The sequence below is a fragment of the Malus domestica genome, chromosome 15 (assembly GCF_042453785.1).
Source record: "Malus domestica chromosome 15, GDT2T_hap1".
In the NCBI taxonomy this organism is placed as follows: domain Eukaryota; kingdom Viridiplantae; phylum Streptophyta; class Magnoliopsida; order Rosales; family Rosaceae; genus Malus; species Malus domestica.
Window position 1 is genome coordinate 14,832,981 of NC_091675.1, and position 24,250 is coordinate 14,857,230.

The 24,250-nt window shown below is 36.3% G+C and overlaps 3 protein-coding genes across 5 annotated transcripts; all 3 read left to right on the forward strand.

Moving 5' to 3' along the window:
- The first annotated feature begins 3,436 nt into the window (after nucleotides 1–3,436).
- LOC103415784 (protein SODIUM POTASSIUM ROOT DEFECTIVE 2) lies at nucleotides 3,437–5,321 on the forward strand. Its single transcript, XM_008354069.4, has 3 exons — nucleotides 3,437–4,477; nucleotides 4,617–4,692; nucleotides 4,918–5,321. The coding sequence occupies exons 1-3, from the start codon at nucleotides 4,274–4,276 to the stop codon at nucleotides 5,043–5,045; spliced, it is 408 nt and encodes a 135-aa protein (XP_008352291.1). The 5' UTR covers nucleotides 3,437–4,273; the 3' UTR covers nucleotides 5,046–5,321.
- A 9,018-nt stretch (nucleotides 5,322–14,339) lies between these two features.
- Nucleotides 14,340–16,533, forward strand: LOC103424953 (uncharacterized). Its single transcript, XM_008363035.4, has 2 exons — nucleotides 14,340–15,018; nucleotides 16,274–16,533. The coding sequence occupies exon 1, from the start codon at nucleotides 14,539–14,541 to the stop codon at nucleotides 15,013–15,015; it is 477 nt and encodes a 158-aa protein (XP_008361257.2). The 5' UTR covers nucleotides 14,340–14,538; the 3' UTR covers nucleotides 15,016–15,018; nucleotides 16,274–16,533.
- Nucleotides 16,534–19,482: 2,949 nt separating this feature from the next.
- On the forward strand, nucleotides 19,483–24,187 carry LOC103400576 (VIN3-like protein 1). Of its 3 annotated transcripts, XM_070814264.1 has the most exons (6): nucleotides 19,505–19,645; nucleotides 20,114–20,302; nucleotides 20,693–20,739; nucleotides 21,205–21,838; nucleotides 22,168–22,478; nucleotides 22,583–24,187. In XM_070814264.1, the coding sequence occupies exons 4-6, from the start codon at nucleotides 21,387–21,389 to the stop codon at nucleotides 23,773–23,775; spliced, it is 1,956 nt and encodes a 651-aa protein (XP_070670365.1). In that variant the 5' UTR covers nucleotides 19,505–19,645; nucleotides 20,114–20,302; nucleotides 20,693–20,739; nucleotides 21,205–21,386; the 3' UTR covers nucleotides 23,776–24,187. The 3 variants fall into 3 exon arrangements, with proteins under 3 accessions (XP_008337451.3, XP_008337452.3, XP_070670365.1); XM_008339229.4 differs by lacking the exon at nucleotides 20,693–20,739 and having other exon boundaries at nucleotides 19,483–19,645; XM_008339230.4 differs by lacking the exon at nucleotides 20,693–20,739 and having other exon boundaries at nucleotides 19,498–19,645; nucleotides 20,245–20,302.
- Nucleotides 24,188–24,250: the final 63 nt, after the last annotated feature.

Below are 24,250 nucleotides of genomic sequence, written 5' to 3' on the forward strand. Positions count from 1 at the left end.
TAGTCCAAAGTACACCTACGATACATGTATCGCTAAGTTGTATAACGTCAAATCTAGTTTTCTTTTTTTCTCAATTTTTAAGATGAAGTTAGTTATTTTGTCAGTAAAATATTAAAGTTTAGAATTCTTGTAAAATCTTAAAAAACGTAGGCTTGATCTCAATGGGCCAGGTTATCGGCCCATTCAATATTTGGGTTTGGCGTTGCTTATTTGTTTGATATGGGCTCGAGTGTTCACCTTTTATTTCTCTACCGCAGCTTCCAATTTGGCGCCCTCGTCAATTCTTCTGCTGTGGGAGTTGGGAAGAGGAAAAAGAAGTAGAAGAAGCAAAGCACAAGAGCGATCCGCAGAACGCAGCGTTGCGATTCGTGTGAGACGTGACGATGATCGATGCGGAGAGTCGGAGCTCGAGAGGCAGATCAGGTACTCAATATTTGATTTGTCGTGCAACTGTCGACTGAGATTATGGTTTTGTGCGGACAAGAAGCGAAAGAAACGGAGGATGAAAAGCCTAATGACTAATCATGTGTTATCATTAGTTTATTAATTTGATGTCGGTGTAGAATCTGCTGTCTAAAATTCCTTTTACTCTGGACATGAATGATGCCCCGCATTGCTGCATTGGCGTGCCAATTCACCGCCCTGGCACACTGGGCAGTTTAACCACTCCTAGTATATCTAATGTGTGTGTATATATATATAAAAGAAATGGAGTTGTAGTTCAAGTGATTAATTGTGTTTATCGTGTTCCACCGAGGTAATGCGTTTGAATTTATGCTTCCCTAGTATTGCTAGTTTCAACTTTCAAGTTTATCCTCCCCTACTATTGTTAGTTATAATGGATCTCCACTGTATTATATATCGTATTTTCTTTAATGTCGGACAAATCTTGTAGAATAATTGCGAGATATGAGAGTTTGATATCTGTACGTAAATGATGTGCATTATCATAAAAATCACCGACCTTATTTTGGAACATAACTTGGGCACATGGGATTTGGTTGTTATGTGACTTTAGTCAAACGAAAAGTGGACAATTTCATTGTATATCATATCTATATATATATATATATATCTACTATTGCTTGCACTATATGATTCCATGAATTGGTCCCAAAGGAAGAATGCGCTTTTGTTATATATTATGATCAGCATGCATGTCTACGGTAACTAGGCTGAGGCTTGTATTTAATTAAACCCTCGTGCTTTTGATTAATTAAACCTAAATTATATACAAATATTATACCCAGCCATTCATGTCATACCATGTGAAAATTAGATGCTTTGCAGTAGCTAATATTGTTTTATATTATCTCTAAACAATGCCGTTTATGAACTAACCTCTTTTATATAGAGTCAGTAGAGTCAGATCTGCACTTCCATTTGCCAGGTATGGAATTCTCTTATTGCTATTACCATTTGCTAATTAATGAATTGTAATATTCAAACATGTGGAATATAGATTCCCAAGAAATTCTTCAATTTCTTCCGAAAGTAGATGTAGTACAAGTGTACAACGGAGAGTTGTATGTTGCGTTCGAGAATGATGAATGTATATAACCTTGGATATCTTCAAATTCCTATTTTTTGTCTTTTCAAGGAAAAGGTAGTGGAACAACAATATAAGCTAAATGAATTGAGATTTCCGAAATTTAGAGTTAGAGTGACATGTCATGTGATGAGATAAATTGATAAAAAGAATGTAAGGTGAGTTTTTTTTTTTTTCCGCACATTAGATTTCAATTAAAGGTTATGTATTTCACTTCATGTGGTTGTTATTGGTTATTGGTTTCTTTAGTGTTAATAACGTATTTAATCAGTTTAAGAGCAACACCTTCAAAAATCTAGGTTCCATGCATTGCACAATGCACATATTTGAAAATACTTACAAACATGTGTATCCACTATACATCGAGCTCTAGTAAGTGTGGTTTGCCATTGATGTGGGTGCACTAGCAGAAGAATTCTAATATATAACGTCTCAATGCGACACCTCTTACGTAAAAAAATGAATTTACTTACACGTGGGTTTAATCTGGACTCACTTTTGTGTGAGAGGTGCCGCAGCGCAGACCTACGTCCATCATGCTAGAATTTGGCATGTTAGTGGGACAACCTAATAAATCCCACATCATTGCTGTCAAGTCCATCAGCAGAAAATGAAGCTTCGTGTGTATGTATATCTTGTCATATCATTTGCAGTGCGCTCCATCACTCCATGACCAACTCCATGACCAAAAGGTGCACTCCAGTTGGCCACCCAACAAAACCAGGCCGTATGAGTGGTGCTGCTCCCCTCTAGTGATCCATAATGCAACATATCACCACATTTTTACTGTTTGCACTTAGCAACAATCATGTGCCCCTCACGTGCCTAACATGTCTTCACTACCATCTTTTTCAAATTTGGTTTCATTTGATCCGTTTTAAAAAACCATTTCACATGGACCAACCTGTGAAGAATAGAATAGAAACCATTCATTTTTTTAAAGAAATTTTTTGAAATTATTCTATTCGTATAATTATTAATGTGAGCTCATGGGGCTCCAATAATGGATGCCCGTCTGTCCCATTTTTCATTGATATTCAAGGCCATGACAAAACTGTCAACATATCTCAATTCTTGTAGTGTTTTTTTATAAATTATATTATCCATCGTCACAAGCACTTTCGGGTTACTTGAAGGGTTCATCAATCCATGCGGATTTGGTGGTCAATCACAATTCACTTTATCTTAATATTTTGTTAAATGATCAACATACACTTATCTAGATGCAATATACATAGTCACGTTGTCTGTTAGATGCAAAATTGTTCGATAATTCGTTCTGATGCTCCCTAAATATAACTGCTTTTTCTTACTTCAATTGAGCTTTTGCACCTAAATGTTTTTCGTGTTCAAACATGACGAGCAAAGGTGCTGGGAAATGATTTATGTGAAGAAAGTTGAGGTTCCACTATAAAATCAATTGATAATATAGAGTAGCCCAACTTCTTATAAGCCCATGCAAAGTCCCATATCCCATCAATGTATGACTCATTCTCAACACGTCTCTCACGTGTGGTGAATTTTCAAGTCTAACACATAAACAATACAACAGGGTGACGTAGAGCATATGTGGTCGTTTGGCTTCACACGTGGAACAACTTGGCTCTGATATCATGAAGAAAGTTGGGGTTCTATCATAAAACAAATTAGCAATATGAGGAGTAGCTCAACCTCTTATAAGCCTATGTGGGACTCATTCTCAACATTATGCACACTCATTTTATTTCTCTAACCAATTGAATTGAACAAATCAAAGCAGAGTAAAGAACCGAAATTAAAGCGGTTTGCAAAAGGTGAAAAATAGTGTGCAGAACTCAATTCCCGTGATGCCTATCCAAATTAATTCAACTATGTAATATATATGAACATATTCTCTTCCTCTAACTTGGATGTGTACCTATAGTCATCACATGTCATAAAGCGTGGTATGTTTCCAAATTAATTCAACTATGTAATATATATAAACATATTCTCTGCCTCTAACTTGGATGTGTACCTATAGTCATCACATGTCATAAAGCGTGTTATGTTGCTACTTCCTCCATTGGTCACTGTAAAGCTTTTCTTTTGGAGATTCCCTCTCTCCACCTCTCGATCATATGAAATATTAGGCACATCCTCACCAGCTTTTATTGCATATTGGGTTTCTATCTTTTGAAGGATTGTCACATGAGAGAGAGAGAGAGAGAGGAATCACTTGCAGCTTCATCTCAAATGAACTTTTGAACTTTCTCATTCATCAGTTGTATTTTGAAGAATTTAGGAGTCTCTGATCACATGACAAAATCTAGTTGGGGTTTTGTTCTTTGGTCTAAGAATTGGTTTACAGTTTAAAAAGTTGCTGCTTTTTTTTTTATTTCTTTCTGGGTTTTCGGATCCCCTTCTACATTTTTTTGACCAGCTGAGTTTTATAAATTATAAACTATTGGGGTCTTGTTCCCTTTCCTCCATCCATGGCTTCATTGGTTCCGCTCAACTTTTGCCTTCCCCAATGAATATTTGACCTTTAGCGCTTCTCACTCTCCCTCCCTCTCTCTCTCTCTCTATCCCCCACACTATTATAATGTTCACACTAGTCTGCACTGGCTTACAACACTGAGGCAGTTTGGTTAGTTAACTGGACTGGGAGGGACGGATCGGCTGTAGAGATTTCTTGTGTTTGGAAATTCTGTTTGGCTTTAGATTTGTGTCCGTTTGGCTACGAAGTTTGCTCTGGTTGTTGCAATGGGGAAGCTAAGTATGGGCAGGGTGCTGGACAGGTTTTGTATTTCTTCAACTGGCTCTGGTTCTTGTTTCTGCATGAACTGGTCGGAAAATCTTGACGAGTTCGAAAGCAGTCCGTTGGTAACCGGCGAAAAGGATCAGTTTCTAAAACTGAAGGATGTTGTCGCCGGAAAACAGACGTTGGCCTTTCAGTTGAAGCCCAAGGTATTATTCTCTCGTTTCATTTCTCTCTGTTGGCCTCGTTTGGCGGCTAAGATTAGAATGGATTGGATAACTCTCAGTAGATTCAATGTTTGTTCGAAGATGAATGATTGATTTCCTGTTGGCATAAAACCTTATGCAGATGGTAATGCTAAGGGTTTCCATGCACTGCAATGGCTGTGCCAAAAAAGTTGAGAAACATATCTCAAAGATAGAAGGTATGTCGAACTTTTAAATACGAATTGAAGACAAGTCAGAATTTGATACACACATATATACACTTACGTATATTTTTTCTGGGCTGGTGTGTGAATTTTTGTATTTTTTACAAGATCTTGCATGTTTGTATTTAAAAAAAATAATTATCATCTTCCTCACGATGCTTTGTTTTTGTCAAACCTCACAATGATTCTGTAATTGTTTTTGCGTCACGAATAAAACAGGCGTGACGTCGTACAAAGTAGATTTGGAGAGCAAGATGGTGGTTGTGATCGGAGACGTTCTTCCTTTCGAAGTGCTAGAGAGCATTTCCAAGGTTAAAAATGCAGAGATCTGGAACTCCACATGCTGAGATGATGAAATATATATATATATATATATATATATATATATATGTGTGTGTGTGTGTGTGTCCATTGTCATAATGTACACTATGATACACAATTTTAATTTCGGTGTATGTGCCCTATATATGCAATTGCAATCTCTTGTCGAACCATCGGTTGATATCTTAATTGTAAGATCACACTGTATATTATATGTGCCCTATATTATCTGCGTAAGAGTAATTTGGGTTGAGAATGTTATTTGATGTCGGAAATGAAAGTCTTGTATTAGTTATTTAGAAGATGTTGGTCTCTTTATTTATTGTCAATTAATTTTAGGTTAACATGATATTACATACCAAACGACAGCATATACTCTCACATCATTTGATTTGACTAATAATATAAATTTGGGCCTCTCTACCTATTGTTAATTGGTTTTCGGTTTTCAATGTTGGGCCTTTACTGAACGTAACCCAAAGGAAAAAGTTCTCTTTGAGGTCTTAGTACAAAAGCCCAATTAATTCTAACCCCATCCTAACTTGATATAACAAAAGGCAAAAAGGATGTCGTTTTTCTCCAAAGCCCTTACTATTGAAAGGAGAAGTAATGCTAGAGCGACTACATATTTATATTACATAGATGTATCATCTCATGTGACGAGTAATGAATACAATTAACATTTAATGAAATAAATTCATTAATTGACATGACATTTATATATTATTATCACATTAGATAATATACAAGTGTAATACAAAAAAAATGGTACATAAATTAATATAAATTCATAATTCTTTCAAAAGTTGTTGCCAAAATTTAATGCAGGGGACCTTAAGTATGTTTCATGCTTATGATTATTCCTACAATACTTGGGATTGAGTCTTCTGCAAGGTATTTTATGATATATTCATTTATCCATGCCTAGTGTGTTAAATTTTGAAGTTTTCGATAGTTTATGTTTAGAAAACTTTAACGAAAAACCTTCCAATATTGTTCACTTTAATGAAAAACCACATTTTTATTCTAAAAAATCAATCATGATACTATTCACTTTGATATAATATGCTTATGTCTTTTTTATTTCTACCAGAGTGGATGATGATGCCATAAACCATATTTCACTAATATGGGTTAGTGAGGGCGCGCCAACTATTTTATCGCTTTATTGAGCTAGAGAAGGCCCGAAGAAGTGGCTCTAAGATTGTAGTTTGTCCTTCTACCTTACGAATGCAGAAGTTCTCCAAGAACGGGGCTGGTATAGTGCATAATCCGTCCAACAACAAATCTTTGTGCTGCAGCTGGAATACTGATGCGACCAAAACCTCCTTGAACGTTAGCAGCTACTATTTACTAAGAGTAGCTCCAGCGGGAGCTTCTGCTTGAGGGACAGGCTGCGGAACAAGACCGAATAGGCCGGGGGATGAGGTTCAGCCTATGCGAGCCCGAGGGACAGGCCATGCCCGAGCGACAGGCCCGGCAGCGATTGCCAGCGATTCCCGAAGCCGGCGTCGTGACTTCCTCGAAGATGGTTGTCGGAGAAGATGCAGAAGATGCATAATTGAAGAAGAAGTTTGCCGATAAACAAACAAAGAAGAAAGAAGGAAGTGAGAAGAAGATGAATAATTGAAGAAGAAGCAGAACCAGATCTGCAGAGAAGAAGGAAATCTGTAAAGAAAAGGAAGGAGAAATATATAATATTAATATAATTAATAATATAATACTAATTTATACAAAGTAAATAATATAATATTAATTATAAATAAAATAATAATTATATTTTATTAACAATTGCCAGGGCTATTCAATGCAAGGGTGGATATGTAAAAGACAATTGTCACGGCAATTACTGTTCATTAAGGACAGTTGCTGTTCATTTGGTGGATTAAATAGTGAATAGCTTGGGAGGAGCGCTTCTACACTGGAGTTGCTCTAATGGGATGCCAACTAGGCATAGTACCATAATACGCGACGTAGCAATCTTACAACCACATATCAGTTTGATTGGATGATAAGGGTTGATACATGGTCTCTACAATTTGTAAACTAAATTGACTTGTTATAGCAAGCAAATTGTGTATTATGATACATGTTCTCTGCAATTTGTGCTTGTTTCTTCTTCCTGATCTTTTCCTGCCTCTTTCCCTTTCCCCTTTACTCTCGGACTCAGTCGTTTCTCAAGTTTAGCCGCCAAAATAAAATCTTTACTAGATTAATTACGTTTTGGGTTAATTACACTAACATCTCCTAAAGTTTATCATATTTTCACAAAATTTTCTCACGTTTAAGAAATTACACTAACACCCCTTGACGTTTTGGTTTACTTTCACATCACCCCTTAAATGACAAATTTAACCTTTTAATTAATTACAAAAAATAAAAAATCTTTGTGAATAAAGAAATAAAGTCAAACTAAAAAAATAACATTAAACATTATAATAAAACAAAACAAATCCTATACAGCATCATAAAATTTAATTAAAAAAACAGATGAGAAAATCCTGTACGAACTGAACTCTCATATCTAGCATATTGAAAAGCTATTGGAAATTTGGAACACGAGCTATTTTTTAATCAGGAGAAACTAGTTTTTATAGAGATGCAGTTTAGCAGGCTGGTACAATTTTGGGAGGGTTCCAAGCAGTGGCGAAGCCAGGATTTCTCGGGAGGAGGGGCGAGGTTAAAGAAAAATGGCAACAACTAAATCTTTTTATATAGTAATGTCTTTCATAATTAATCAATACAAACAAATTACAATTGTTGCCGGCGAGATTTCATGTCATGAAAACGTCGCATAATAGGCTCATTATCAATAAAAGAAAATACATCTCTCTCAATGTAAACAATCATATGCTATCACTCAACCATTGATCTCCCATTTTGTTACACAATGGTGTTTTCACATCTCTTTCAATGTAAACAACCATGCTATCACTCTTAATCCTAGAGTAGACTATACTATAGTATGCATAATAACTAATTCAACCAACAATTCAATTAATCAATACCAATAAGCATACAAATTATTCGATAAATAAAAATTCAATTCAACTAATCATATGAATAATTGTATACATAATACATTATGTAATACTAATAATTCAATTAATTAATCAATAATGGAGAATTCAAATTTTATTTTTTACCCTAAAAAATAATTTCATAATTTCATATCAATAATCAATAACCAATAACCATATTAGTGCATTGAGTGCTTTACTACATGATTCTATTCTATACCAATTAAACAAAATTCATTTTAAATAATTAATTAGGGTTAGGGATTATAAATTTGGGAATTAAAAAATTTACCTAAATAGTGGGTTTGATAGTTGGAATCTGGGCCCTGGCACTGCTGCTGCTGAGTGCTGAATGCTGATTGGTTTGTTGCCAAACGGATAGTCAGCGCTGTTCCGTGTGCTGTTCCATTTTCTGCCTTTGATGCAAAGCAAAGCAGCAAACGGGAAATGGCAGGGAAAACGACAGCACGAGAGAGAGATGAAGTGATATAATGAATGGGGGACTCGCGGTCCCCCCATATAACTTTTTTTTTTCTTCCAACTTATCAAAACGGGCCGTTTCATTTTTTCTTTTTTTTTTTTGTAATTTTTTTTTTTACCCAAACGACGTCGTTTGGCGTGGTTGTGTTGAAAAAAAAAAAAGCAATCAGTTTAGTCAGCTCTGCAAGTGCAGAGCAGAACACCGGAGAGGAGAGTCGGAGACAAAGAGCAGTGGCAGGGGAGGGGCAAAACCAGCGCTCTAGGCTTGTTTTTCCGGCTAGGGGAGTGGCGGACGCCACTCCTCGCCCTCACGTGGCTTCGCCACTGGTTCCAAGGTACAATAATACACGATGTTCGTTTCTAATATTATTTTTTTGGGTTTTTTATTCTATTTTTATGAGATCTTTTTTTTTTGGATACTAATCTCAATTTTTTTTGGTTTTGTGTAACAGTCGCTTCAGAAATTGAAAATCATTAATCTCAGTTATTCCTATAGCCTAAGATAATCTCTTCAAATGCCCCGAATCTTGAAAAATTGATATTGAAAGACTGTTTTAATTTGTCCAAGATTCACCCCTCCATTGATCATCTTAAAAGACTTTATTTGGTGAACGTTGAGGGATGTCGCAAGCAAGCTTCTCTTCCAATGGATTTCTATAAGTCCAAATCTGTTGAGATTCTTATACTTTCCCTCTGTTCATCATTCAGTGAACTGCGTGAGGATTTAGGGAAGATGGTATCATTGAGAATTCTTGAAGCAAATTGTACAGCCATTAATAAATCATTTCACATATATGAATCATATGATGCCCATTACATTTGGCAGTAGTGGCGGAGCCAGATGGAGACCAAGATGGGCACGGGCCTATCCTGAAATATTAGTTTATATACTTTATCTGTTGGTTTGGTAACTAAAGAATATGCGGCTCGGTGGTTGAAGGGGTATTTTTGTTCCTGCACGTCAGGGGTTCGAAAATTGCTGGTGAATTTCCTCCAAGTTCTTTATTAGCAATTCTTTTTTGGTTAGTTGATATGGAAGAAGGTTAATTTATGTTGAAGAAAAATCTCATAATAATAGTATTGAGCCATGATTTTAAAATTTGGTTTGAAATTAATGTTAACTTTGTTGTTGTTGTATTTAAAGGACCCTCCTAGTCTAAATTCCTGGCTCCGCCACTGTTTGGCAGGGACAACTATCAAACGATAAGCTCAATTTGCAAAGCGGGAATAAAGTAGATGTAATTGTTGAAGTGTCAGAAGACATAAGGGCTCGTTTGTATGTGATTTTAAAATCACTTAAAGCGCTTTTGGTGAAAATGCTTTTGAAACCAATCTTTAGTAAAAATCTAAATGTATCATGAAAAAGCACTTTAAGTGCTTCCTGCAATAAACACATATCTGGTGCTTCTTTCAGAAAGCACTTAAAGTGTTTTTGGAACTCAAAATCAATTTCACCAAAATCACTTTTAGTCATTTTAAAAACACATCCAAACGAGCCCTAAATTGTCCCATGACAATGAGAATCAGGAGAATATGGGTTAATCTAAGGGATTTTCGAACTTTAATCCTTGAAGAAGATTGAAATTTAAAATAAACCTGGTGTTAGATTACATATTGATTATAGTCCCTTAATGTGTCCTTAATTCAAAATAATTAATGTGTATTTTATTCAGCGTCTCCCTTTAAATATTTAAAGTTATTAATATACACATTTTAATATATTTTTTTACCAAACCAAAGTTTTTTTTTTAAATTTATTAAGTTTATTTAACATTCTTCAAACTTGAAAAAATCAATTAATGTACCAAAATGTATGTACCGAAATGTATTATATTGAATTAATGTATTTAAATGTTAGTACCGAAATGTATTATATTAAACTAATGTACCTAAATGTGTGTACTGAAATGTATGTACCCAAATGTATGTACTAAAATGTATTATATTAAACTAATGTACCGAAATGTATTATAATGTACCTAAATGTTTGTATCGAAATTTATGTACTGAAATGTGTGTACCTAAATGTATACACCGAAATGTATTATAATGAATTTAATGTACCTAAATGAAGAAGACAAAATATATCGAAATATATTGTAAAATAAAAATTTGTTTATCTAAATGTTTACAACAAAATATATTACGATGAATTAAATGAAAATTACAATTATAATGAAATAAAATTAATACATTAAAATTAAGAAGAAAAAGAGAAATAATTAAAACATAAAAAATATAATTAATAAATGAGGTGATTAATGTATCAAGGGACTAAAATTAGATTTTGATCTAAAAATCATTTTTGCCAAGGATAAAAATGAAGTTTTTCACTTTCCTAGTTCAATTATGAAAACAAGTCTATATTTCATATTATTTTTTTCAGATTTTATGATTTTTTTCAATAAGTTGTTTTGAATTTTGAAGATATATTGCTTCTAGAAACATTTTCAACATCAATCTATATAAGACATTCACCTGAATATTTGAGAAATGCTACACGAATTCGCATAAATACTTGCAGTGCTTTCACCACATGTTCCAGGAACTAAATTTTAAGGTTAGAAAATCAATGGTAGCCTCAAGGATGCCTGGCATTAATCTGAGCACTGTTTCTATGTACATATATGTATGATATTAAGTATTAATCTGATCCAGTTTACCTCCTTAATAGACTTCAAATTATGCTTTGTCGTTCACCACTCCTCCTGCACATTATATCTCTCTCAACATTGCATACACGAGAAAGTATAAGAGTCTCAACATATTTCGACTTGTAGAAATCCCTTGGAAGGGAAGTAAGCAAGTTCCATTGAATTTCGGACTCACAGCTTTCTAATATCAATTCTTCAAGATTTGGGAGTTGTGAAAGGTCTGGTGATTTTTTTTAGAAAAAAAAAGAAAAGAAAACTAAGATCAATGATTTTCAACTTCTGAAGGTACCGTTACACAAACCGAAAGAAAGTGGAAATTAATATCCAAAAGGAAGATATCATAAAAAGCAAAAATAAAAAGAAACCCAAGTATAATATTAGAAGCATAACACCATGGGTTGTTCTAACTTGGAACCCTCGCAAACTTGTACCAGATTGCTTGACTGCGTATCTATAGCAACTAGTTTTTTTCTGGTTTAAAAAGACATCTGGTATGAACTTTAAAGGGCATGCATGCCAGCACAACCATATTAACTTTCTAGGAATTAGATGTTTGTATTTTCCGTTGAGTTGTACGGTTTAGTAGTTCCTTTTCACTTGTAAAGATTGCATTTCTTGCATTACGGCATTCTTATTCTCAAGAATGACCATATTTTCTATTCGTCTCCTTCCAAAGTAACCCATGACTCCGCCTCGTTCTAATCCTTGGCTCCCAAGAAAACTTATAATAATAATGAACTAATTATCCAACACAATTATCACATGGCACGTCTTGAATTCGATTCCTAGTGCTAGTGAATCATACGATGGTGACCAAGAAAGACTGAAATGTTTTTGTGAATTTTCCTGGCCTTTGAAGTGGTGGATTAGCGTGGCAAGCCACCAGTTGGTCCCTTTTAAAGAAAAAAAATTATGAAACGACAAGCCCAATTTGCAAGGAAAATATGCATGAATTGGAATTTTGGATTGTGTCGTGCTGGTTATGAAAAGAGGCAAATTCAATGAGAGCAGAAAACCGTAATGAACAATGAGAGGAGGTATTTAAATTAATTAGCAGCCTAACAATTAACTAATATGTTCCCAGGTGCCTAACACCACTCGTCTTCTTAGCAGGTTTGGGGCATTTAGATTTGAGGCCTAAATAAGATCTCTTTACAGTTGTAAATGTCAAATTATTCTTTACAATTGAAACCATTTTGGCTAGAACCAATTAGAAATTTGGAGTTTTGAATTAGTGAGCATTTAGGAGGAGTGCCAGGTGGCCAGACATGTAAGGTCGTCTAATAAAAAGTTATCACATTGTCAAGAGTGAAGCCACCTAACTACAAAGTGGGACGCATACATGATGGTGACCATATTAACCAGAGTGGTTGCGCTATATCTTGAATTAATGTATATTCAATAAGAGCGGCATATAGTTAGACTTGAAGAGTTGTCTAATAAAAACCTGTCAAGTTATCAAGAGTGAGGTCGAATTAACCAACGAAAACAAGTAGTAGTGAGTGAGAGTGGAGCTAGAGGTGGGGCCCTCTGCCCTACCGAAGTTTTTCCCTTTTACAAGGGATTCGTGTCACCATTAAATAAGAGATTGTCAACTTTTCTAAGTTTGTCAATTATGTTGCTATTATTTATGATTATGATTTCCTTTGAGTACTAAAATTAAAATATTTATCAATATTAGACTCATATTAAAGATCTTATTAAAATAAATTCAATGATATAATTTCTATGCATAGTAAGCAATAAAAATATGAGCACCACACAATTAAAAATATGCACAATCTAATTTTGTAAAAAGTATGACTCTTAATGTTATTGAACCCACACTAGTGTAGATTTAGTCTAATATCAAACTTAGATTGTTTGATTCTTATATGTAGGTATCACACTCACGCAAACTAATGTTGAAGATCGCTTTGTTATGATTATTATAATATTTATATTTTTACAAAGGGATTAGTCTAAATTAAATTTATCAAAATTAAGAAAAAGATTCGGTTTTTTGTGCATCTGAATATGAGGAGTAAATTCGATTTTTTGTCTTCATCAGAGAATATGATTTTCTTTTAACTTAATAACATGTCCTTATTTCTTCCTCAGCATTATCACATTTCTTTTCCCGCACATTTCTTTTTGAGTAACGGAGACTGAGGACCGAGTAAGAGAGAAGAAGGAATGTCTAATTGGCAGAAATTAATTTTTTCACACATTTCTTTTGCATGAGTGAACGGTCCAGATTTAACTAATTTATTTTCTTGTCAAATGATATATTTTGTTAGATTAGTCACCAACAGGGTTCGAACCCCCAAAGGGAAAGGTCCTTCCCTTTTTGGCCGGTTGTGGGCGAGAAGGGATTCGAACCCCCGACACTGTGGTTCGTAGCCACGTGCTCTAATCATCTGAACTCTTTTCAGTTTACACAATTGAGTTCTTTTTGTACATGCGTCTGTAATTCTTCGATTCTTCGAGTCCTGTCTTCTATTAATAACTTGGGGAATCCCATGCCGTCATTTAAAAGCTCACCACCTTACTATAGTAAAAGGTTACTTGCCCAAATTTAACTAATTGAGTTTTGGTTAAATCTCACCGTTCACACAAAAAAAAAAAAAAAATACCGTGGGCAAAAGTCATATAATATGATTCTAGGATTGGACTTGGCCCCGCTTAGGCCTATTATGATTATATTAGAAACGAATTCGGCCCAATTTTAATTAAAAAGGCAGCGCAACGAGTGGGATATCAGTGCGGTGGACCTCAATATGGTATTGTGTTTGCCGTGTCAAATTCATTTAAAAAATATATTTTATTTCAATAAATAATTGAATAAACAACATCATATTAAATTACGTCATTAAATTGGTATCTACATATCTTAATCCTAAATCCTACAAATCTAAAGGACCATATAACTATCGTTTAGATTAACGGGTTGTAATGGGTTACTTACTTACAAACATGTTGTTAATACGTACTACGGTTTGATGATATTCCTTTTTATTTAAAAGTTAAAAGTGATAGGTCTTAGGTTCGAATATTGTGAATGGTGAATTCGATACCAAATTAGATTACTCATTGTGTGTGACTTCGCTGAACTCCTCCTCTTCTTTGTATAAAAATATCAATGTGTTAAAAAAAATCTGTTAACAAGTGATCCGATTAATTAATACGTTAATTCAAAATTTATTATTTTTTTATCATTTCGTGTCGAGTCGTTAAAAATTGCTTGGTCTCGGTATCATCATAGCCAACAGATACAAAAGAGAGCGAATATTCGCAGCTCTTTCTTCTCACTTCTGAAAAATATCTACAAAATTATTAACCGAAAAACCAGAAAAAAAGAAAAAGCAAAAAATTGAAAAACCGCCATGGCAAAATCTCTCTTCGTCTGCATCTCTCTCCTCCTCCTCCTCCCCCTCACCTCTCAAACCACTGACCCGAGCACCCCGAACCGGAACTCAATTTCAAGCCCATCTCCGGCCCACACCGAGCTCACCAACTACGGCTTCCCAATTGGCCTCCTCCCCACCGCCGTCAAGAACTACACCATCAACCGCACCACCGGCGACTTCATCGTCGACCTTGGCGGCGCGTGCAAGGTAACCCTCCCTCCTGACAACTACCTGGCCACCTACTCGAAGAAAATCACCGGAAAGATCGTCGAGGGCAAAATCGCTGAGATCAACGGCATCAGCGTCCGGGCCTTCTTCCAGTGGTGGTCGATCACCGGAATCCGGTCGAGCGGCGACAACTTGGTGTTCGAGGTCGGCATGGTCTCCGCCAAGTACCCATCTAAGAACTTCGACGAGAGCCCTGCTTGCGAGGGCCGCCACTCCTCTTCTTAGCAGGTTTTAATTTAATTTAATTCATTTTTTTTTTCAGATTTTTAACTGGTTAATTTGGGAGCAGGGGTTTTGAATTTGTGATTTGTATATGCATGGATTGCGATTGGGGTATGTAGCTATCAGCTGGAATGCTTTTTGAATGTGTGGTTGTTGAATTGAAAGCTATTTGTTCAGATTTTGATGACTGGCCCATGAATTTTGAGTTCTGCTTTAATCTCTATAAACTAAAGGAATCGAATTTATGCTAATATTTACGGACGCGCTGTGAATGTGATATTCTCTTTAGCTTGAATAGTTGCTGAACCAATCCCAAAACTCGATTGTTCTTAAGAATTCTGAAAGGGGAATACTTGTTAAATGTATCTCTTTCGTGACAACGTGTTGGCGTTTTAACCACTGAATCTTTAAAGAATGTCCCAACATTTTGCATTGAAGTGACCCAAAATTCTCAAATTCTAAAGCTAATTCGCAACGTTGCTCGATTGTTAATAGTTTTAAGTTGTAGTGTACCATAAGATTAATCTGAGGGCTCATATGAAAAAGGGCCTCACACGTCCTCAAAATGAGGACCTTAGGAGAGCAGTTCTGAATATGAGCTGGGCTCTTATCTAGTTCTGGTGGTTTTGGAATTGTAAAATAATCAAATCATTTGTTATCAGTCTTGTATCTGAATAATGAAATTATGCCAATTATGCATAGGAGATAATTCCATTTTGTGGGATTTTTAGAATTCGAGCACTATATTGTATGAGTTTCTTAGTGTGCCGTTGAAATAATTTGATATCAAGTCATTAGCTGTGTTGGTGCTCTGGTTGGTTACACTTTCGGTGCGGACCAAATCCTGTATACAAAACCTTTGAAGGGTTGTGTGTTTTTGTCATAGCTGTAGGCCCAAGATTCTTGTTGGTATGGAGCTGATTGCGAACTGCGAATTTGCATCTAGGCATGCTAGACTAATTGTTGTTGGAGAACATTTGAACTTTAGAATCTTGGCTTTGTTTGGTTTGGCCTTGTGAATGCAAGTCCGTGTCCGGTTAAGATGCTAATTCTTGAAGACCTTTTGATTGGTGCATATATGAAATACATGCATCAGATCTGTTTAGTTTGCTTTTCCTGAAAGCCATCTTTGTGATGACAGAGATTTTAGGTATCCTTTTGATTCTTTGCTTTGCAAATACCGCACTTTTTAACAGTTTCACATTTGTTGTTCGTAAATTGATGTCAAACTTTCTTTTTGTTCGTTATTCCCACTTTGCAGGGTCTCTAGTTGCGATGCCTCTCATATGCGACGACGCCCAGTTGCCAACTCGAAGACCGATGCTACTTAAGCAAATCAAATTAGGTATTAAGACATTTGTTTGATCCGAACAATGAAAGGGGCAATAAGTGATCCTTCTGTCTTGTATGTATACAAGTACTATTATAATATATGCCACGGCCTGCAGTGTTGTTACTTTCTTTCGGTTTGACTAAGAATTGTAAGATGGTTAGAAATATTAATATATTTATCTTTTAACATTGGTTTGACTGTCTAATTATTTGTTTATTGCCTTATGGCTTTGAGGAATAAGCATGATTAGTATTTTAATAAGATTCTTAGTGCTTGCACATAATCTAATCATCCACCTTGAAAATGAGTTAACTGCTGTGATTGCGCTTGGGGGTCACAAGTACGAATATTTTCATGTCGTTCAGACTTAAGGTACCGTTTGATTCGCAGACGGGACGGAATAGGACGAGACGGGACGGGACGGAACAGATGATGTAATTATTGAAAAAGATAAAGAGGTGGAACGAAAAATCAGCCAAATTTCGTTCCATAGGACAACTCGTTCCACAGTTTTTAGGTGCACCAAACATGGGATGGAACGGCTCGTTCCGTTCCGTCCCGTCCCGTCTTACGTACCAAACGGTACCTAAGTGTACTGAATACACACTGGTATCGTGACGTCTGAATAATACAATGTCACATGGGGAGATACTTGCAAAGCATTGTGACCTTCTCTTGAACCTTCTAATTTTACCTTCTCGGCTTCTCTTACTCATCCTGTAATGCTGTTTGATGATTGGAATTTTTTACTTTATCGATAATGATTTAAAGATTAATTATGTGAAAACATCAATCAAATTAGAAATCACCTCAAATTGTTAAGGGCTTGTTTGGTATCTTATTTGAATTTTTTTATAATTTCTCAAAATATTTCTTAAGAATTTTTCTTGAAAACAATTTTCTTTAAGACTAAAAAATTTGTTTGGTATGCGATTTAAAATTTTTAAATCTTACAAATAAAACTTAACAAAAAGCTCTATAAAAAGGGGGTCGAGAGAGAAAGAGGAGAGATGAGGAAATAAAGTAAGAGATGATTGGAGGAAATAGAAGAAATGAGAAGATCGGAGGAGATAGAGAAGAAGATGAGTGAGAGAAAGAACCGAGAGAATGAAGAGAGCGGATTGGAGGAGAGACAAAAAAGGTAAAAAAAACAAGAGAAGGGGGAGAGAGAAAGAATAAAAGAGAGATAGATTTGGAGTGAGAGGGGAGAAGGGAGAGAAAAGAAATGAGTGAGTTTAAGTTTAAAAACTCTAAAAACTCATTTTTTGTGTTTTTAGATAATATACTATATTTTTTAGTTAGGTTTGAGTTTAGTTTTTGAAAATAATCCTACCAAACAAGTTTTTAAGGCCTAAAACTTGAAAATTGTTTTTGAGTTTAAAAAGTTAAATTCAAGTAGAGTACCAAACACGCTTTAAAATTTTACTGTTTTCAAGTAAGAAACATGATTTTTAAATGGCCATTTTGTACGATTGACCAAGAACGCTAGAGTTGCGATTTACTTGTTACATGTAAAGTGAGTTGGGGAAAATTACAAGCAACTTTATCAAAGTTTTGGTGGGTGAAATCCTTAAATAGCTTTCTACTTTGGGTGAGGTTTAATATGCGTAAATGCCATCCATCCTCTTCACTTAAAGGCAATCGTCCTTGTTTTCTGAGAATGCCTTGTGATTACTGTCGTTATGTAAGCCCTCAATCACTTTGCAGCCGTTCCCAGCAGCACAAGCAAAGCAACTAATTGTTTTCGGAATCATCATTCCAAAGGCCACAAGACATGACTTCTGGCCGGCCATTCAATTTTGGTCCTACTGCAAATAATTACTCTTGGTCATGCTAGGTAGAATCCATGCGACCGGAAAAATTTACATCGTACTTTCTACAACGCTACATGTTGGATAAAATTAGGAATGTGACCCGTCGTTTATTGAATATTCTCACAAAATCATGAGAGCCTTTTGTATTTTTTTATTTAACTCAACACTTATTCTATCTGTGTGATGACTACTCTATACCAGTCTTATTGAAGTTTATCTCGACCAAAATATTGTTTGAATTTCCATGTAACTGACGAATAAAACACATCAATTTGTCATTGGGTACCTTTATTTGACAATTCAATACCCCTTTCCTTTTCTGTTCCCACAATTTTCTCAGAAACCAAACAATAGGTAGCAACAAAAAGGTCACTGTTTGGTCTGAAATTTCATAACTTGTAAAGATGGGTACGTACATGTAACACTGTAACATGCCATGAACAATAACAAAAAGAGATAGACAAAGAAAGATGGAAGCATCTGATGGAATTCCGAGTCCATTTTCTCCCATTTTTGTACCCTCCCCATCTCACCCTGACAAAAAAATAAATAAAAAGACTGTAATCTCCAACTACTTGAATCACCCACCAAATTTATTTACTCACGAGAATGACTTGTATGACACGAGTATACTGTCATAGTTCATGATGACATGCTGTACTAATCAAATAAAGACGTATGTACGCTTTTATCTACATATCTATATTTCGTCAACACAAATATTTCGTGATTATATACTCGTGGTCTATCTTCGTACAAATTTTGAGTCGTCTTGTCCAAAATTGCTAGCCCTAATCGAAATTGGATTCCCTCCTGAGCAAATGGTGGGGATCCTCATGACCCATTAACATAGGCCGTTGAATTTTGATCCAACAGCTATAATTATTATAATTTTTAAAGGAATTTCATATTTGTAACTATTGAATCAAAATTCAACAGTCCGTGTTAATAGGTCAATCCCTACCATTCGCTCAGGAGGGGATCCAATTCCGCCCTAATCATCATGGAACAAATTACCAGAGTCTAAACTACCGAATGATAAGGATTTTTTTTTTATATGATGAATGACATGGACGTAAATACAATATATATATTTTTTTTCCAGCAATCTCTGATGACCAAAATAATAAAAAAGTAAATATGGATAATGCACTTCACGCGCCTTTAAAGTATATAATGCCGCACCGACCAATCACATCGCCTGGAAGTGCTCCTTGTACTTTTTCTGCGGGGCAGAACCAACCCCTCTCCAGCGTTCCCGACGCGATTCCTCTGCGCGTGATTTTTCCCCTCAACGCCCGTTCTCCAAAACGTGAACAACTCGTACAAGCTGCTTCCCTCACAAAACCAACTAACAACCGAGTCTCTCTCTCTCCTCGCTTTCTCTCTCTCTCTCTCTCTCTCTCTGATTCTCTGCTCCGCGAAGGCAAATTCTTCAGCCGGCAAGCGCCAAAAACCCTAGGGTTCCGCTCCCATTCTCCGTCAGGTCCGTCTCTCAATCCGCCGTGGTTTCGTTTCTGTATTTTCCTTTAAATTTTTCCGATTTCTTACCTCTTTCCGAGCGCAGATCCATTTGTCCGCTTTCGTTTTCTGCGTTTTCTTGTTAGCCACTTTTCGTTTTCTTAAAAATTTCGAATCTTTATTATTTTATTGTCCATTTAAATCGAAGTATTCCCTTCTTTTTTTTTTTAAATAAAAAGCTTTGATTTAATTGCTGTAAATTCACACAATGTGCATGCCAAAGATTTATTTGGTTATCTTGTTATATAAATTCAATACATGCATTTTATATTTTATAATTTTGTATAAATATTACAATTTGTATGAATAAGTATATTTTTTATTTGCATGGGTGGTAGCTAGCTTGTTTGCAAAGCACATTTAGTTCTCTTTCAGCAGTTAATTAATTAATTAATTAATTAATTAATTTTTATTTAATTTTTGTTGCTTCTAGTTTTAGCTTCAAGCGTTGTGTGGTGCGGTTTTCGGGTTGTTTCAATCGACTAGCTACATTATGGAAACTGACGAACTAGTAGCCCCCTTCAATTGTTCTGTCCATGTTTTTATACCAATTAATCGTTGCAGGGAGGTCGGGTATAACTATTGCGTAATATGGAATTAGAAGATAAATTTGTTAGTAAAGGTACGATCTTTGTCTTTCGCGTGCATTCCTTTCGTAAAGTCTGAAGCTTTTATCCATGGTGGTTTCGCGATGAATGTTTGGTAGTATTGGTTACATAACTTTAGTAGAAAATAGAAGAGGGAGAAGCTTCGTGGAAAAGTTACTGGGACCCTGTCCATTGTAGCCTAGTGATATGTTGGATATAGCAAACGGTGTTGAACACGCTCTTCGGTACTTCATGTGTGACTTTCTATTGCCAGACACTTGGGTTGTTTTGAAGTTATTTTGAATTGCATTTGAAGTGTTGAACTTTTTCTATTCAAAAATAAAGTTTGTGCAGATGTAGATGTAGTGATGTACATCCGACACCCTATAAAACCTACCAGCTGAATTTTTGATTTCTTGCTTAAGGGTCCCCAGGGAAGGACAGATTTCTTGGACAAATGCATAGAGCTATTGTAAGTGGGACTAGATGTTCATTTCCTACAATATGTGAGATGATATTTTGACTTACATTATCGTCGATGGAGGGATTGTTAATAGTTGTTGAGTTAAGAGATTAGGAAGGTGCGCTAAGGAATGAGGTCTGAGAGGAGATGTTGTGTTTTGGATATTGTTGGCTAAATAAACAGAAATAAGCACAAACCGACTGAGATGTTGGAATGTACAGAATCTACTTCCCACAAAAAGGATTATTTTGTAAATGAAATTTTTTATGCGCTGAAGGGAAATGAGAAGGATAAAACAGAATTTCACCACTTGATCTTGAGAGCTTTTTCTATCGCTTGTGCATTCTATCACAGTTTTTCCTTTTTCTCTTATCCCTCCCTTATTATTGAGTTGTAGACTTGAAGTTCGTTGTTGCTTTGATATATGTGCCTAAATTTCATTTTCTTTTCGTCATTTTATTTTCCACAATCCAGTTTCTGGTGTTCAAAGCCTCTCTTCCAGTGTGCAAAGCACTCCCGAGAAGAATGGGCATTCAGATGATGCTTCACAAAGTCCAGAGCTTCTTCAAGAGTTTCTGAAATCAGGTCCCAAGAAGGAACTGCTTAGAACTTGCTTTGAAAAGGACAAGAAAAACTTGAATTCATCAAAAAATAAAATGACCGAACCTTTGAAGACTACTAACAAGACGAGTAAGAAGCAGGATGCAAAGAAAGCTTCTTCTAGTCCAAATATTCTTCCTAAAAAACAAGGCAGAAAGGGGGAAAATCCTATGCGGCTCTCACCAGCTTCTGATCAGTCTCCAGAATTTGGATCTTCAAGCTCATGGATCTGTAAAAACTCTGCTTGTAGAGCTGTTCTATCCATAGATGACGCATTTTGCAGGAGGTGCTCTTGCTGTATATGTCATTTGTTTGATGACAACAAGGACCCTAGCCTTTGGTTAGTGTGCACATCTGAATCTGGTGGCGGAGATTCCTGTGGGTTGTCTTGTCACATTGAGTGCGCCCTTCAACGTGCAAAGGTGGGAGTTGTTGATCTCGGGCAATTGATGCAGCTAGATGGTAGTTATTGTTGCGCTTCCTGTGGTAAAGTTTCGGGGATACTGGGGTAAGTAATTTTCTTGCTTATTTGAAAACTCCAAATTTATGTTTTTGAGTTTGAGAGTTCCTAAACAAGAAACTTTTTTGTATCCCATTTAATAATCTGTTTTCAGGTTTGTTCCTTATGTTTGCTATTCTGTACAAATTATCTTTGCCAAGCACTTTGGGCGAAAGAAATAAAAGAAAAATCCGGACACCACCCCGCACCAAACCACCACCACCAACAATCAAAAAAAAATTTAGGGAGGAGTTATTGCATGTACACGTCTGTAATTTGCCTAATAGGTTTCTAGCCTCGAGCTGATGTTACTGCTGTCATTTGATTAATGCTAGCAGAAATTGGAAGAAGCAGCTCATTGTGGCAAAGGATGCTCGCCGTGTTGATGTACTTTGTTATAGGATATACTTGAGTTACAGACTCTTGCATGGGACTTCAAAATTTAATGAACTACATGAAATTGTGAAAGAAGCAAAGTCTAAACTAGAGACAGAAGTTGGCCCAGTGAATGGCGTTTCTGCAAAGATGGCACGAGGAATAGTCAGCAGACTATCAATTGCTGGTGACGTGCTGAAACTCTGCTCCCTTGCAATTCAGAAAGCAGATGAATGGCTGGCCAGTGTTTCTAATGCGGATCCAAATTCCCGAGGTAGGAAACTGTACCACTTGGTCCTCTTTTCGCCTTTTACAGGCCATTGTTTATGCATGGAAAACTGGAATGATTACTTATTTTTTTCTGTCCCTCATTTGCAGAGGGTTCACTTCCTGCAGCTTGCAAGTTTATTTTTCAAGAAGTGGCATCATCCTCTGTTGTGATTATATTGATTGAATTGTCTAATGCATCGTCTGACGATATTAAGGGCTACAAGCTCTGGTATTACAAGAGTCGAGAAGAATCACACACAAAAGAGCCTAGTTGTATCTTTCCAAGATCTCAGAGAAGGATTTTGATATCCAATCTGCAGCCTTGCACAGAGTATACGTTTAGGATAATATCTTATACAGAGGCTGGTGACTTGGGTCACTCTGAGGCAAAGTGTTTCACCAAGAGTGTTGAGATAATTCACAGAAGCTCCATTTCACCAGTTTCCAGGAATCATACGAAAGAGAATCCGATCATCGAAGCAGATTCTAGTGCCAAGAGAGAGTCTGAAACTACAACAGCAGTTGGTCCTTCTTCTGAGTTTAAAGTTCGAGATCTTGGAAAGGTACTTCGTCTGGCTTGGGCTCAAGAGCAAGGCAACTCTGAGGGGTTTTGTAGTGCTGATAAAGAAACGTGGTGTGGAGTAAGCAGCACAATAAAAACTGAAACTCCACAAGAACCATTGCCTTCAGTTTCGCACAGGCTTGACTTAAATGTTGCTTCAATGCCCGATCTGAACGAAGAGCTAACCCCGCCATTTGAATCCTCCAGAGATGAAGACAATGGATACACTTTGCAGCATGCTGTTGAAGCAGATGATGATGCTGCCTCTCATGACCTAGTGAAGAATGGTTTAGCAAGATCACATGGTAGTGGTGATTCGCAGACCTGGACTCACGGGCCTAATGGAGATGTCCCAGCTGTTGATTCCCGGGCAGAAGTTGGCAGGAAGAGGGCAGCAAACACAAATGAAGAGATATATGATTGTGATAGCACACTAATAAACGGGCCACCGGCGCATATTTCTAATGGTTCTTATTGCTTGGACGAGAACTTTGAGTACTGTGTGAAAATAATCCGGTGGCTGGAATGTGAGGGTCACATTACGCAGGAATTCAGGTTGAAATTGCTAACATGGTTTAGTTTGAGATCGACTGAGCAGGAGCGTAGGGTGGTCAATACCTTTATTCATACTATGATCGAGGATCCAAGTAGCTTGGCAGGACAGTTAGTTGACTCATTTTCAGATATGGTGTCCAACAAGAGGCCACGAAATGGATTCTGTAGTAAGCTGTGGCATTAAATAAGGGCGGGCGGAGGCAAGGCCAGGCATTCTGATAAGAAGTACTATCCGCTTCATATTGAATTACTCTTTCTCCTGAGATAAGTAGCCTCTGATTAATTTTGCCAGTCTTTGTACAGGCATTTTTTCCTTAGTCATTGTCACAAGTGATTTAATTTGTACCGCGGACAAGATTTGTCCGGCTAAAAGATTTCGGTCATTGATCTGGAAGAGACTCATTTTTCTTGGGAAGGAGATGCTCAGATGCAAGGTTTCTGGCTGTAGGTCGCATTTCATTCCCGAAGTTGTCGTAGTTACATTTGAAGCTGTAGAATTAATCATTGAAGATATAGTTATAAGCACTGCTGTCATTGTCTTCATAAAACTTACAGAAGGGTACATGAATTTAGCTTTATTTTCTGCGATTTTCTTACATTTTCATTCTTTTATTCTATCTTCACCTTTTTATTCCATGATCTGGTATTTGGCAAATTAA